Source organism: Hippocampus guttulatus, chromosome 8 (genome assembly GCF_054856545.1).
Source record: "Hippocampus guttulatus isolate MCC_2025c chromosome 8, RoL_Hgut_1.0, whole genome shotgun sequence".
NCBI lineage: Eukaryota > Metazoa > Chordata > Actinopteri > Syngnathiformes > Syngnathidae > Hippocampus > Hippocampus guttulatus.
Window position 1 is genome coordinate 18092264 of NC_141268.1, and position 16292 is coordinate 18108555.

The 16292-nt window shown below is 44.5% G+C and overlaps 1 protein-coding gene across 6 annotated transcripts in view; it reads left to right on the forward strand.

Annotated features, from left to right (window-relative positions):
* Positions 1-16292, forward strand: part of plxna1b (plexin A1b) — a 178254-nt gene that overhangs the window by 135195 nt on the left and 26767 nt on the right. For all 6 annotated transcript variants that reach the window (XM_086117857.1, XM_086117861.1, XM_086117860.1 and 3 more), the window contains 3 exons: positions 7050-7146; positions 8527-8717; positions 14136-14287. In XM_086117857.1, coding sequence (XP_085973983.1) covers positions 7050-7146; positions 8527-8717; positions 14136-14287 — 440 coding nt within the window. The remainder of the gene's footprint in view (positions 1-7049; positions 7147-8526; positions 8718-14135; positions 14288-16292) is intronic.

The following is a 16292-nucleotide window of genomic DNA, read 5'->3' on the forward strand; positions in this document are numbered from 1 at the left end:
GCCATGTTTCTTAATCAATGATTGAGTAAGCGGGTGGCCACTCCTGGCACAAATTTTGGAAGAAAAACTGTCAAAATAATATTTAGACTGCAATGCAACATCAGTTTCTTGTTCATTTTGAAAGGCGGCTAGAACTCAAGGTACCGGTACATTTGTTTGGGCAAATGCAATAACGACAACAACAAAAAAAAAGCTCATAAGAGTTTTATGTAAGAGCTAGTTTCGAACCGTTTTGCAAGTTTCTACATCAAGAGCTATGACGTTGTACTTTTAGGAATTCCGTGTTGTATTTGTTGTCTCTTAGTCACATGATGCACCATTCCTGGGCCCGGTTATTAAAATGAACAAGAAGTAGAAGAAAACAAGGTGATCTAATATATGTTTTTTCCATGACTGCATGTAAATTGATAGTACAGAGTCATGTGTGATACGACAAACATACATTATGGAATTGTCCCTCAAGTTGTTTTGGCTCATTTCCGCACTATGTATCACTTAACTAAAATTGCGCTATATGCTATTGATAGAGAAATCTACGAACAAAATTGTATCATGTTTAAAGTTTCGGTTAATTTGGGCATGTCTAGACATACTCAGCGCAGAGGTGTCGGCCGTTTAGGCGGAGGGCCTTTCCTGAGTAATCACGTTAAAGCAAGGGGGGCGAAGGCTAAATTCAATCACAGAGTGGGAATAAACAAATTGGGAACAAAGAGTCGTTGAATACCAAAAGACAGTTTGGGAACAGCTGTCGCACCCAGGTGGACATTAGTCATCAGCAAAGTCTGTGACTTGTGTATTCGGGTAAATCAGATCATTACCGGGGGGCGCGGGGTGCAAATCTCGGGGGCAGTGTCTTTCTTGTATTTTGCAATAAAAGTTCGAACCGGCGGAGAGGGAGGAGAGTGTGATCGCGGAGCAACTAACCGTCGTTCGCTCTCAGAGATCCGCTCCCGCCGATATTGAAGACAATTTTCCTGTGTGCCGAGTCATTTCTTTAACTTTGTCCGAGAAAATCTCTGACAGCAATAAAAAAGAAAGGCAGAAAGAAGGCTCAATACTGGACCCTTGAAGCACGACAGATACCCAGTTTAGGGCACAGAAATACTGGCGTCATCCCTGGTGCTGGCAATCCATCACACACCACTGCAGCATTCCAGGAATTGTTAATTCTGTCCAAGGTGCCAAAACGGCAGAACAATCCATTATGGTGGTAGCCTCGACCACCTCTCTGTTAAAATGCTTGCCATACCCACCTGATTAGAACTGTCCTGCTTGGCGCAAGCAGGACTTTATGGACTTTTGGAAAGAGGGGCGGAAACGACTTAGCTAAGAAATAATCTTCTCTCTGATGGGAAATAAGCCTTACGGTAGGTGGCAGACAGCAAAATGGAGTAAATGGAGGTCTCGGTAGGCCACGTAACATATCAGCCTGGAAAGCGGTTATCATGAGCCACACCACTGCTGTATTAGTGACATCGCACACGTGTATGAGGGGTCATTAGGGACATAATTGATGATTAGCTCTCACACTTACTACTGAAACTATATACTGTATATATATATATATATATATACACTGTATACAGGTATATACTGGGTAGATAGATAGATAGATAGATAGATAGAACTTCTTTTACACACACACACATATAGGTTGCTTTTTTTTATGCACTGAAGTACGGTGTCCTTCTGTTTTGTCATCATCTTCCTCCTTTCCTTCTGCTTCCCGGTTGCATGCCTTGAATGCCCCCCCCCCCTCTCTTTATGACAGGTGAGGAGTATCTCCCTCCCATTTCCTTGATAAATAAAGATTAATTGCTGTGAAGCTCTAAACACATGTCAGCTCCTCTACCCATCCACTGTCTCATCATCTATTTGAAGTAATCTGTGACCTTTACTTGACTTTGCTTTACCCTTTCGTAGCACTCTCCCACCTATCCATGTCAGCTCTTGATGGCCAATTATATGAGCAAGAAGTTCACACCATGATCTTTTCCTGTTCTGCTGTCCGAGATTTGCATTCTCTTCATTTCTATTCTAACCTTCTCTACATGACTGTGAACTTAGTTGGAAAGTCGGTCACTATAATCTTACTTTATTCAAGGCAGCAATCAAGGGGTGGGTAAAACACTCTTGGAATGTTCTGAACTCCCGTTTCTATGCCAGTATTAATTATGCAGACCTACCAGCCGCCTACAAGAACCGAGTAGGCTTCTTTTTTGTTTATAGGCCGTAGCTGATGTTCCTCAGGCCTCCATTTTCAGTTAATTCAAGACATGAGTAATCCACAATCAATTCCATACAAATGACAAAATCAACAATAAGTCAATCAACTCATCAATTACTATATTTCCATACCTGGTGGTGACCTTCATGGTATAATGGAATCGCTTGCATTTGAGCTAATTGTGAATAAACAGAGATTCTCTTTGGTGATGATGATGATGATAATAAGAATGCCAAACATTGGTGACGGGAGGCGGGAGGTGAGCAATGAGAAGGTTGCAAGATGGATGTTTCTGTAAATAATTAGACTCGTCTGGAAACCCTACACAAGTTTAATGCATATGACAGCACTCCGTTTTTTTCCCTGAAGCCAGCATTTCTGTCCCCCCCCCCCACCCCCATGCTCTCTTTTTATGCCATGAATTGTGTGTGTGGTCCTCTCCTCTGTGTGTGGAAGAGATAAGCTGGGTAACGGGGTCCAGCCATGCTCCAATCCTGTTAGCATTAGCGATTAGCACGGGCTAACAGGCCCCCATTATGAGCTGGCGGTGATTTAACAGAGCCTGATCCCTCATATATGGATGGTGGCGCGCGCACACACACACACACACTCACACGCACGCACACGCGCGCACACTCATGCTGAGCTATAGGACGGATTACCACTTGATCCTTGATTGGGAGGCCACATCAGCGTTGCGCGAGTGTATGCAACAGGAAGGTGCCGTACCCGGATTCAAAACACACGGTCCAGCGGTGTACTCACATGTACGTTCCTGTGACTACGTAAAGGTAGCGTGATGGTTTATAAGAGGTCAGGCTTTTTTTCCCTCGTCACCTTGAGAAGAGCGAGTGTTCCTAACCAACTCTATCTCGGCTCTGAGTTTGCCCTGGGCTGATTTGGTATTTTTAGCAGTCCAGCTTGCACACACACCTTCAACATGACTAATTATCAGGCTGTGACCCTCACAGAAGGTGCCCGATGTACCGAATGTTACTTCTTACCTGTCTCTACTCGCCATCCATCTAAGCCTTCCTCTTCACCGCCACTGATGCAGGCACATTTCGGAGCTGCACTTTACATCTCCAACTCTCTCTTTGCTTCCATAATAGAACTCTCATTTCATTTGGTTTCCGTCTGGGTGAGAGTCTTTCTCTTTATTTTTCTTTTCTCTTTGCACATGTAAATCCTGACCTTTCTCAAAATAAGCCTGCGTAATGTTTATATTTCCATTTTAGAAATTGGTTCTGCCGTGGCCATGCGCGACGCTTATTCCCTGAATGTGTTGAGCAAAAAAACACTGGTGTGGTATGAAAGTTTAATAAGCCTTTGGTGCAATGAGAGAAGATGAGCATTGGATCGTAACCTAACCTCTGTGATGCCTCCAATGCCCATTAAACACAGATGCACACACATACTGGTTGCAGCCTTACATATTGATGTACTTGGGGGCGGGGACATGCTCAAGCAGATTCCAGCTTCTACTCTCACGCAGCCTACCCCGTGGTGGATGTTAAACCATAAACACCTGTGCATGGACAAAACTTAGAATGCGGGCAAGCGGGTGGATTGCGCTGACTTGACTCTCACATTGCTGGTGTGTGTTTATGGTGTTTATGTATTTGGCACACGCACAGTATGTATGTGGCCTTTACATGAAAATCCAAATAATGCATCGTCAATTTACTCACACGTTTTATTTTTGTTTTGTTTTTTTTTTGTATTTTTTTAAGGGACAGGCATGAATCAGAAATGTAAAATTAGAAGCTCATCAAACATTGCTTTAGTTTGCTTTCCCAGGCATGCTGGGTGGTCTCTTGGGGGTTAGAGGAGAAGACACATTGAAAAAATGTTTTAAGTTTAGAGGACAAAAATTTCATCTGCCATCCAAATGTGTGTGGGGGGGGGGGGGGGGTCCCTGTGCTTTTGTGTTGTATAAGTCTTATTTCCTGTCCAGATGTGATGACTTCACTGGAAACCCCTTTTTTTTTTTTTTTTTTTTTTTTTTTTAACAGCAAGCATTGTAAACAAGGTTTTCTGTGCGTTAAGAAGGAATCTGCTCTGTGTTTGTTGGTGGGCCTCGTGCGATGGAGGCAGGAGAGAAAGAATGGGATTCCCATCAGAAGCTGTTTGTTAAGAAGGCGGGAGGGAGAGGAAAAAGAGGAGTGTGAAAAGAGTAAAAGCAGCCAGACATGTCAGGGAACAAATTGAAAATGCCAATTTCACTTTAGGGCCCACCAGCTCAGCCGTTTATGGCTGAGCCGTGGCCTCTTATTCCATGTGTAAATGAATGGTGTCCACAGAATAACACACAATAACCTCTCTCGATCCATCTTGCGCTTGGCCATTTCTCCCTCAACCTTGCTGCTGTGTTATCCTCTCGCCCTTGCCCAGTTTGCCGCCCCGTTGCTCTTTGTAGCTTTTATCACCACACCTCAACTTCACTTTGGCTTTCTCTGGCTCGTTCACCACCACCACCTGATGCTTTTTTTTTTTCTCTCCTCATTTTTCATTTTAATGATCTTCCTCTATTGGTACAAGACCAATACACTAATGCTGCTGTTTTTGTCTTGCGGTTACAAAATGATGACGCAATTTCAACCTGGTACAAACACAAGGATGACAGTACCTCTAAGAGCCGTCTCAACTCTTACTACTGCTACGGTGCTGTGGCTTAATTTTCACTGATGATGTCGATGGATCAGTTTGTGCTATTTTGAAGGAAAACCGCGGTACGGAAGCAGCATAATAGCAAGTCCTCAACCACTGCAGACGATAACCATTGTACACACCCAATCCTCGGCTCTGTACACTTGTGACTAAAAGTGAAAAGCGTCCTTACCAAAACACACCTAGCCCTCCAAACATTTTGAGGAAATTGGTTCAAAAGGAAAGTCACTTACCCTTAACAAACAAACGGCAAGGGGAATATTGTCTGAAGTATTTTTTTAAAAAATGGAATAAAATTCCAAGCGCAACCTCAGAGTTCCCATGAGATGCATGGAGACGTTCTCCCTAATTTGAATATCGCTATGCTTTTAGAGCTCGCTCGGTGTAAATCATCCAATCGCAAACGTGAAGAATGAATTAATCAGCCACTCGCACATTGTGACATTGGTCTGTCCTAGCTCTCATTTTCTTATCTTTTCTATACACATTTCTTGTACTTGAGGGCCTCCCCCCGCACCCCCGCCACCCCTTCAAATACATTCCAATTCACTATTGTTACTGATGTCACGATAAATCTCCACAATATCACATTGGAGTGGTTGATATCAAATGGTGGCAAAGTTGTTGCGAGAATAGGCCTGTGTTGTGCCGTAGCTCGAGGCGCACGACAGGGCTTTCACATCAGATTTTATCGCCGCTCTTGTAGAAGATAATAGTCCTGCTATCTCTCATCCTGGGGCCACTGAAGGTAGTGACCGTAGCAGTGGTAGTGACAGTTAGGGGCTAGCCTTTGACTGACAGAGGCATTAGGTTAGCATGGACTGTCTTCCTCGCTATTGGCCAATGTGTCTGTCACACGTCATCTAGTGCAGCGGTCCCCAACCTTTTTTGCCCCACGGACCGCTTTAATGTGAGACAATATATTTTCAGGGACCGGCCTTGAAGGTGTGACAGAAAAATACAACAAAATAATATCATATGACCTGCATGAAAATGATGGTATTTTCGAAACATAATAATAAACATGAATCATGACAAAAGGAACGTCTTATCTGGCCGCAACACTGTGGTCGCGATGGTAACGTTTAAATCTGCCTTCAAAATAAGATACAAAGTGCATGAAAAATACGACTCACCATCGCCGCATATTATGCAGAGTGGGCTTGATGCGTGGGAATCTCCCGTTGAGATAAATACGTATTTTAAGTCGGACTGCGGATATTGTCAATTGAATGTGGCCGTCTTTTTCTTGGAAGTCGTTGGCTCCTCTTCTGTCTCCTGGCTGGGCCTTTTCCCCTTCCCAAAGACATTTGTTTTTTACTCATTTTGCTAGCTCTACTATTTTAGCGGTAACCTATCACGTGGCCGAGAAGCACGCCTTCACCTGCGTCAAGAGTGACATATTGATCTAGTGTATCCTTGATGCTATACAGTAAGAGAAACCGAAACTTTGCTGTGACAAAAAAATAACCGATGAGGCTCATCAAAAATATTAGGTGGCACGCTAGCCTACATAACGTGCCAGCACAAACTGACATGGCATCATGTAGTTTGGTAAAAGTTATTAACAGCATTTTATCAATTTATGATATTCAGCATTCATGATTTATGAGTCTCTCATTAGACAGATTGCTGTATGTCTTGCCATCGCGTTGCTGCTTTGGAATCTTGTTGTCTCATTTAAAGTCATTCCATAAAACTGATTATGCCGCCAAAGAGTCAATTACATTTCAGCTCTTATTAGTTCAGGATGCAAAAAAATGAAATTAGATGTGAATGTTATTGTGGAAGATATATTAGGCTTTTCATTCATCACTGAATGGAGTGAGTCATCCGGCGGTGAGGATTACAATCTCTTAATCAACTCTGTGCTCTGCCAGGCAGCGCGAATGTGCGGTGTGTTAAAATCACAATACAGCCTGTCTCTCATCACTCATTTTTATGGCCCTTCAACTCGGGGAGCAGCGCAGGTTAGGGTATTACTACCAGCCGCCAACTCGACTGGATTGTTTTTTTTTTTATTTTGCCACGTTCTTCTCTTCCTTTCGCAGACTCTGAAGTCCGTCTCTCGTGAGAAAAGTATTCTTTTACAGAATTTCATCTGAATGTGAATGGTGAGCGACTTTTTTTTTCTCTTCTTCTTAACTTTCAGTATACCTACGACGGCAATGACATCAGTGACCTGCCAGTGGATTTGTCTGTGGTTTGGAATGGACACTTTAACATCGACAACCCGTACAACATTAAAGGTAAGGAGTTTTGCATTCACAATCATCAGCCAACTTGTGTGTGCTCTGTGCACATTAACAAACTGTTAAATGTGTGAAGGAAGGAAAGTGATCGACATCGCATGCATCCATCCAGCCATCCATTTTCAACGCCGCTTATCAGTGCATACAGTTTCGAAAAACTGTACTAGGAAAGCAGTCATTTTTCTCCACATTCTTTGTTCCTCAATTGACGCGTGCTGCCTCTCGTAAGAATGTCAACGAAACCCGTGCTCACCATACTGTCCCGAACTCGACATTACCGTGTAGACATTTAAGACTGCCAGTCACAATTACGTCCGGTCAAAATCCTGCTATTCCCTGGATATATGATTAAAACTGAATGACGCCACAACTTCCTAGCCTGCCAACCCAAGAACGATAATGTTTAAGGTTAAAGGCATATTCGATTGCACCACCGTGGAAGCAGACAATGAGATAATGTCTGCTGGATGTAATTGCTAGTAGGTGTGTCTTTACAGTGCCGGCTGCAAAATTATTACGGAGCGTACAGCGCAGCAGGGGGGGCATAACCTTCCCCCGCTGTGTGGTAAAGTAACATCATTGCCACCGTCAATATGGCCAGCAGATGACACGTCTCTGTAAAACATCAGCATGCTTTGCTCTGACTGTCACTGTTTGATGATTACAGCTCAAGAGTGAAGCGTCGGTTTTCGTGAAATGGAGTTTATAATTAGAGTAGACTGTATTTTCTTATTACGCTTGATCTGTGATGTACTATCTCACATTCTGCATATTATTTCACTTGTAAATGTTCCATCAAATTATGAGCCTCCATATACAAAGCCTCGATAATACAATTCAAACCTGTTGTACTTTCCAGGTCATCGCATTTCAAATTGACATCTTTCATGTTCAACATAATTTTAGCCTTTCTGGGAGTCTGTAGGTTTTATACACTACTGAGCCTCCATAAGCGACAGCCCAAAGATATTATTCTTCCTCTTGCCTATCTTCGTTCCCTGCCAGCTCCTATCCTATTTCTCAATCACGATAATCATCTTATGTCGCATGAGAAATTTTCGAAAATTCTGATATGTTAATGTAATTAGGACGGAGCCATTTAGCAGACAGTAATTGGTACGGGGTTGCTTTAAAGCTGCTCCATGACCAATGGGATTTGGGGATGGAATAGCGGAGAGAAGAAAGGATTCCGCTGTACAATTCCTGGGGCGTTTAGGGGAAATATTGCTTTTAGATGGTGACATTGAACCAGTTTTTGAAATGCTAACGAAAAGTTAATCAGAATATGTTTGTTTTTTAATCTTCAATCGATGAAAGCCTTCCGGATTGTTTAGTCCATCTTTCCCTGCCATAAAATGTTCTTCCTTTCTCCAACAGCTCACCTGTATAAGTGCTACGCATTGAGAGACAGCTGCGGCATGTGTCTGAAGGCCAACCCCAGATTTGAGTGCGGCTGGTGTGTGCAAGAGAAAAAGTGCTCCCTCAGGCAGGAGTGCATTCCGACAGAAAGCACTTGGATGCACGCCACCACGGGAAACAGCCGCTGTGCGCACCCCAAGATCACCAAGGTGAGCCATGTGCCTGACATGAGACGAGCACGAAGCAGCCGATAGCCATGCTCCAAAGTGCGGTCTCAGGAACCACTGACAGAAGAGCAAACCGTCACTGTCTTGTGATAAACACATATGTCCATTTGTGTCGGGGGGGGGTTGGACATCCTATGAAGATAACGTTTTTAAAATATGACAAAAATGGACATACAGTGGTACCTCTACTTACAAACGTCTCTTCATACGAAATTTTCAAGTTACGAAACGTCTCAACAGGAAAATATTACCTCTTGTTACGAAAGAGATTTCAAGATAGCATTGGCTATTACCAAGCATCATCCTGTTATCCCATTGGCTAAGAAGGGACCTCTATCGTATGAATCTATGTGCGTAGATACTCGTCATTCACCCCACCATCAGTTGTTGTGATAGTTTAACGTAAATGTGAATCACCCAGAAAAAGTGTTCACCAGTCAGGCGATCGCTCACTATGCTGATGTTTGCCTTGGACATTTTCGAAGGATTGTTAAAAGCTGACAAAAGCAAACACCCTTGGATCAGTTCTTGACAAAACGCCAGGCAAAAACCACCTCTGAGAGAGAACATGGACTAAAGAGGGCAAAAAACGATGAGGATGCAGTTAAAAGTTAAATTTTTATTCTTTATTCTTTGTTTTTTACACAACTCTGATTTATTGTTCAATAATCTAATTGTAACATGTATTTGCGACATATGTTGATGCACTTTATGCTTTAGGAAACATTTACGTCTGAAATTTTGGTGGGGCTTGGAACGAATTAGGGCATTTTCATGCAAAAAGTGTCTCTACTTACAAAATTTTCTAGGGAAGAAATTTCTTCCAGAACCAATTCATTTCGTAAGTAGAGGTACCACTGTAGGTGTTTCTCACAGCCCAGCGATTAAATGAGTACATATCCACATTGTTGCACATGAAATGTCTTCGCAAGATTCAAATATAAGCCGCATTTGAGACAAGGACATGCCTGTATCATATTCTGCGCAATTGTTTACTCTTCTTTTCCGATATAAACCTTCCTCTTATTAGTTTTTGAAATACCAGATACAGGAAACATATTCTCCAGCCTGTAAATTGAACAAATACTCATCCCTCGCCTCCTTCTGTTGTGTGTGTGTGTGTGTTTTGCCCAGCAACTCCCACATTCCAAATATCAAACATGTCAGGTTTGTGTAAGGGAAGTGGGCAAGGGGGCAGCGTAGTTTAACTGACAGTACGCACTTTGTAACTGAGGTTTGATTGCCTCTTGCTCCGAAAACTCCCAAGTCCACCATTTGCCGGGTTGACGGGAATCCCTGACTGCCAAAGGCAAACCATTAAAAGGAGAAGAAGGTCGAACTCTGCCTGCATCATTGTTCGGCCCCCGGTGAGAAAAGCGAACATGGTTGAAGGCAGCAGGGTGGGTCGACATCTTCGACACCATTACCGTGACGGCAAGCACAACACAGATGGGCCGACCAGGAGGAGGCGATTCGCACACGACGCACCACAAACCTGAAACACACTGATGTGATTAGAGATGATGAATACACACAAACGTAGATTGGCGCACTCCACAGCAAAGGAAAGCAGAGTATGTTTGCCTGGAAAGTGCGTATGGGGAAACCGAGTGAATGCGGCGTGTGTTAATTGTGTCCCACCATGAGCGCCGAGTGTGTACGTGCACGTGCTCCAGATCTGACACGCCGGGTGGGCTGAGGCGTATATACACTGCGGTGTTTCCATCTGTTGCCATCCATAAGCGTGGAGGTGGCCCGTGTCTCACTGTGACCTGGGTCACTACAGCCCACCACAGAAAATAGCATATTGTTTCTGAACACACACACATACACGCTAGCCATACATTGGGCATCTTTGAGGCCTTCAAAACAACACGAATAGTCATCTCATTTGGAGGGACGGGCGGGTTGCCAGGGGGAAAAAAAATGCCAGTTTTCCTTTTTTAAATGGCGTGAAATATGTCTGCATACACATTCCACACTTGCTTGAGCCCTGAGTATACTTCCAATGCGACTTCTGGGACCTCCTTCTGAATACATAATGAAGGTACTGGATAATTGGGGCACTAGCACATTGATAAATCCTTTCGTTAATGTCATTTCGCTCTCTCTTCTCTCTCTCTCCTTCCTCACTCACTCGGTTATCGCTTTGAAACAAGCGTACAGAGCCGAGGGTTGTGTGTGCGTGTACATGTGAGAGAGCGGGTGGTGATGGGCTAGCGCTGTTTGCTGCGCGTCTGCCTGCAAGTGCGTGCATATTGAGGCATAAATCTTGGCCTCGGGGCAAGATGTCGGTGGCAGTCAAAAAGCAAACGTTGGAGAAAAAAAAACACGAACAGCAGGAAGTAGAATTTAGCTGGAGCGCAGCAGGGACAAACAAGAAGCGCTTGTCACCAGTGAGCCTCACCTCTCCTCTCCACCTTTGACATTTACAGTGTGACATTTAACGCCGAAAGAACATCTGTAGGCGGCAGAGGGAATCTCTCCTCTGCAGCTATATCACTCTTTATTTCTCCGGAAGAACACACAAATTGAATATTACTCCACTTTGTTCTCTTTTTTTTTTGGATTGTACCGCTAGTTGCAGTGTAATAGCCAGCTGCTAATGTCATTTTCATTTGCACTTGAGAATTGTATGTCAAGATGTAGAAGGAAAGACCACGCAACTGTGAAATACAGACACAAACACATTTACTCCCCAAAACTCCCAGGGCGGCAAATGTGGCCATTTGGTGTCATTACAGCGTATGCATGACCCAATTGATGTTTTGTTTTTTTTCCCCCTCAATAATATGCAGTTGGGTACTGTTCCACTAATAGCTTTGGAGCATACGATGGTCTCCAAACACAGCAAATGATGATGAAAGGGTTCTTAGGATTGGTGTGGCACTTGTGTTTGCCCCCCCCCCCCCCGCACCCCCTGATAGCCATCGTGAGCACAATTGAATCAGCTGACAGAGAACGGTGTCAAGAAAAGTCCAGAAAGTTTTCGATTTGGAACGATACAGATCAAATAGGCTACGGCACACACGCACACACACACACACGCGCGCACACATCTTGTCCTCCAGTGTAGTGCAGCATTGTCCTAGTAATGGCCTTGGATGCTGCTTGGTCCTCCATCATCCATCTTCTCAGACCGGTTCTCCCCTAGGAGAATGAAAAAGCATTCGAGCTAGCCCTTAGAAACCAATTAAAACAACCCATGCCTATATTTGCGCTGGAAAGGGGGGGAGTGCCTTTTCACTGTGGCCGACTACTTCTTTATTTTTTATTTTTCCATCCAAGCATAATTTTTAGGGTGCGTTGCAAAAATACACCCGACCCGAGACGGTCAGTCAAAATATATTCTGCCATGCTATAGCGCATTCTAATCTACTGTCAAATGTTTATGTTTCAAATATTTGTTATTTGTTGAGCTAAATGAGTTGCGTTGAAGCCATCCCGGAGGAGCAGTGGTCGGCAGCCCCCCCCCCCCCCCCTTGTGAATCAGGATCTTGTGTCAGCACTTTGGTCAATGAAGCAGACTGGAAATTACCCTTGCATGTTTGTGGTAGTGGAGGGAAACCAATGAAGAGAGAAGACGAAAACGCCACACAGAAAGTCCCTGAAGTCAGGTGTTAAGAAGAGAGGTTGGGCTCAAACCAGGGGCTTTCTTGCTGTGAGGCAGCAATGCTAACCGCTCTACAACACATATATGGAGAAAGGCTTTGAATATGTTGATATTACGTCGAAAAATGGCCCCTCTATTTAAGAAAATATTCCATTTTTGCTGCAAATATTTGTTCCCGATGTACTCGGATTTTTCTTATCAGCAAACAAGAACATTTGGCAAACTTTAAACGAGTTACTTTTGAGGGTCGGGGCGAAGGCCGATAAACTCGCGCAAAGCCTCACGTGGTCTTTTTACAATCCGTCCGTCTGTGCCCTCTGCCGCATCAATTTCTCCCCGTTTTCTAACCAGTAGATGTTATCTCTGCACCGCTGCTCGAGCGGCCACAATAGGTCTGGCGTAAAGCCTTTGACATAAACGGGACAAGTTGTAGATGAGAATGAGAAAAAAAAAGAAAAGCGACTTTGAATGGAAATCAAGAGCTGTGACTAGGAGGCGAGAAGAGAGCGAGTGTTTGAGCTGGTGGCTGCTTTTATGAACCACTGCTTTTTGTTTGTGGTGTCTGGCGTGAAAAATGACAAGTTTTCTATTTGGGTGTGTTTTGATAAGCCGGGCCGAACAGAGCAAGAGATTTGATTACCATATATCTGGAGACTTTGGACTACTGCGCCGCCGTGTGCCAATCATTCTTTTGTCTCTCGCCGAAACACGTGCGTTCATGCACGCCGAAAAAAGGGGCGAGTGAGTTGAAAAGGCACAAAAGCAGAGAGGAAGACGGAAAAGGGCACGGGAGAGAGCAAAAGATATTCACCATAAGCTTTGTTAGCATAAGAAAGAGAACACGCCATCGTTATAGCACCGTGGCCTTTCAGATTGGGCCCGCCAGACACCCTGCGTCGCTCCCTTCCCATTTTGTTTCTGCTCAATGTCGTCAACATCGGTGTGACGTGAGCGGATTTTTTTTCTTCAGATGTTCGCCGCAGAGATTCTTGTGAGGTCGCCTGTGAAGAGACAGCAGCATGTAGGCTGATAGTTTATCTGAGAATGTGCGATAGTAGGCGGCCGCGAGGAATCCTCCTACGCTGCCGAGCCCATTCCCATCCGAAGTCATCAAAACGGGAAACTTTACGATGTCACTTTTAGCTACAAAGGCACTTGCCAATGAACATGTAATGCTTTTATTCGTTTGCCATTATTGGGAGGAACCCTTTTTTTTGCGACGGTATCGCGATCAAACACGGAATATACCAAATCGTCTCACGAGCGGACATGTCTACTTCAAGCAAAGTGCAAGTGTTACCACACCGAAACCGCATGATGCCCAACACATCCGCATATGTTTTACCCTCCTCCGACATGACGTGACAGATGACCCCACCCCTCCCATCAATTTCTAATCCAATTAGCCTTAGCCCTAATTATCCTCGTAATGACTGATTACCAGAGGGACCGTTGTCCACGTCCATGCTGCGGCTGAATTGGCGCGGTGATTAGCGACACGGTTCGTCTTGGGTGGCCATTAGCACCTCTGCACACCTTTCACGGAACTCAAGGGGAAATGGAGGGATCGGAGGTCACTGTGTGCTGTAATTGTGTTCAGTAGATTAATCGCGCCGGGGTCAAAAGAGAGATGTAAGTGAGGGGCCGGGTGGGTGAATCTGAAGTCGTACCAAATGAATATCGGAGTCAGCGACCTGTCTCAAGGAATGTTATTTATTTCGGTTTTTTTTTTTTTTTTTTTCCTACTTTTAACGCTGAGTTGTTTTTTCATTGCTTGTGCCCTGCAGCTATTTCCTGAGACGGGGCCCAGGCAGGGAGGAACCATGCTGACCATCACCGGTGAGAATTTAGGTCTCCAGTTCAGAGACATCCAGAATGGAGTCCGAATTGGAAAAGTGGCCTGCAACCCTCAAGAAGACCAGTACATCAGTGCTGAGCAGTATGTTGACATCATCTTAACTCTTTTTTTTTTTTTGCCTCTGACAATGTCAGCGTCGGCTCCTGCATCCAAACCAAAATCTACTGTTCTCGTGCTGCGCGGGGCTCTTACTTAAAGTGCAGGTCCACGTGAAGACAAATGGCAGCCAATTTAGCATGAAACATTTGACTCCACTATCAATCAGAATTATAGCCCAATCACAATTGAATTACCCCCATTTAACCCCCCTCGTCACAGTAAATCAGGCCCCTTCTGACAGCGGTGTAATGACATTTGAGTTGGGTGGTATATATTCGTGAAAGCTTTGCCATGTTGAACCCTCCCTCTGATTAAGTCATGTTTTCTGGGAAATTTCTGGACCATTTGAGCGCAGGCTGACTTCCTTTTACTAACTACAACACTATATTAAGGAAGAAATATGATTTGAGCTGATAGCGCGCAGGAGCTTGCGGTTCACTCGATTTTTCACTGTAAATAGGACAAACAAATGCAGTGGTTGTGTTCAGCCAATGTTTTTTTTTTTTTTTTTTAATGATCCCACTCTTTCCATTTCTTTGAAATTGACTTAAAATAAAAAGGGGATGCAGATACGGTGTTAGAGGGGGACAAATTAGGTGAGGGTGGGTGCTCACCACCCCCACTTGGGTGCCGGAGGTGTCCTCAATATTCTATTTTCAGTGCCGTCGCTGTCATTTGGACTCAAACGAGAGACTTGCTGAGTTTTACACAAGTCCCAGCGGATTTCTCATCTGCGCGTCTGTCACGGGGAAGGAAACGTCACAAATTTGACTTTGATCCTTTGACAGAAGACAAACAATGTTGTACAGCTCCAGCCGGGGATGACAGGTGTCCCCGAAATGGCTTTAGAAATATGCTGTTGACATGTTTGTGTTGTTTTATAATTCATAAACTCCGATTATCACAGTCACAGGGAACATCGACGGCGCGTCCTTTTTGTCTTTTTCAAGGCATCCAAAACCACAGAGGTGCCAATTTTTAACCCCGTCTGCTCTGTTACACTCTACATTTCCTGGTTTGTTGTCATGGCACCCAGAAGAGGAGCAGGAGGGGCCGCAGTTGGCAGTCAAGCTGTCCCGATAATTAAAAGTGATGTTCGCCATGCGGCGCCATTAGTGGCCCGGTTACTCTCTTCGTTCCCGTGACCCTGTCAGAGCTGCCTGTAACACACGCGACGCAAGATTATGCGACTCACGCTGGAGATCGAAGGTCAGCTGCTGGAAGAGAACAATGATTTGCACTGATAGTTTGGCACAAATATAAACAGTTCAAGGATGAGCGCGAAAGTGAATTGGACCTAATTCCTGCCAGAAATGACACCAGAATGTGACCCCATTTTTATTTTTCCATGTTTAAAATAATCATTCATTTTCACTCTTTTTCTACGTTAAAAAAATGATACGTGTTGGTCATCTGACAGTTTGATTTTGATGTGCGCGTGTGTTGCCGTTGCCAGTGAGCAAGCGCAATGATCTTGCGTGTTATAGAAGAAGAGGCAGGCGTTGTCTCTATATTCGATTGTTCAAAAAAGTGACGAGCAACAAAGACAAAAGTAGGTTGGCCACATTCCTGAGCGGAAGACAGCCACCTTTGTGGGAGTCCCAACTTGGATTGGCGAGCATGAGTCAGTAGCCGGTGCCAATAAAGTCAGCACCCTTTACCAACACCCCTCCATCCACATTCCGATCCGCTTTATCCTCACAAGGGTGCCGGAGCCTATCCCAGCCGTCTTCGGGCAGTAGGCGGGGGACACCCTGAACCGGTTGCCAGCCAATCGCAGGGCACACAGAGACGAACAAGCATCCGCGCTCACACTCACACCTCGGGACAATTTAGAGTGTTCAATCAGCCGCCATGTTTTTGGAAAGTGGGAAGAAACCAGAACACCCACACAAAACCCACGCAGAACATGCAAACTCCACACAGGAAGGCCGGAGCCGGGATCGAACCTACGACCTCTGCACTGTGACGTCAACGCGCTAACCAG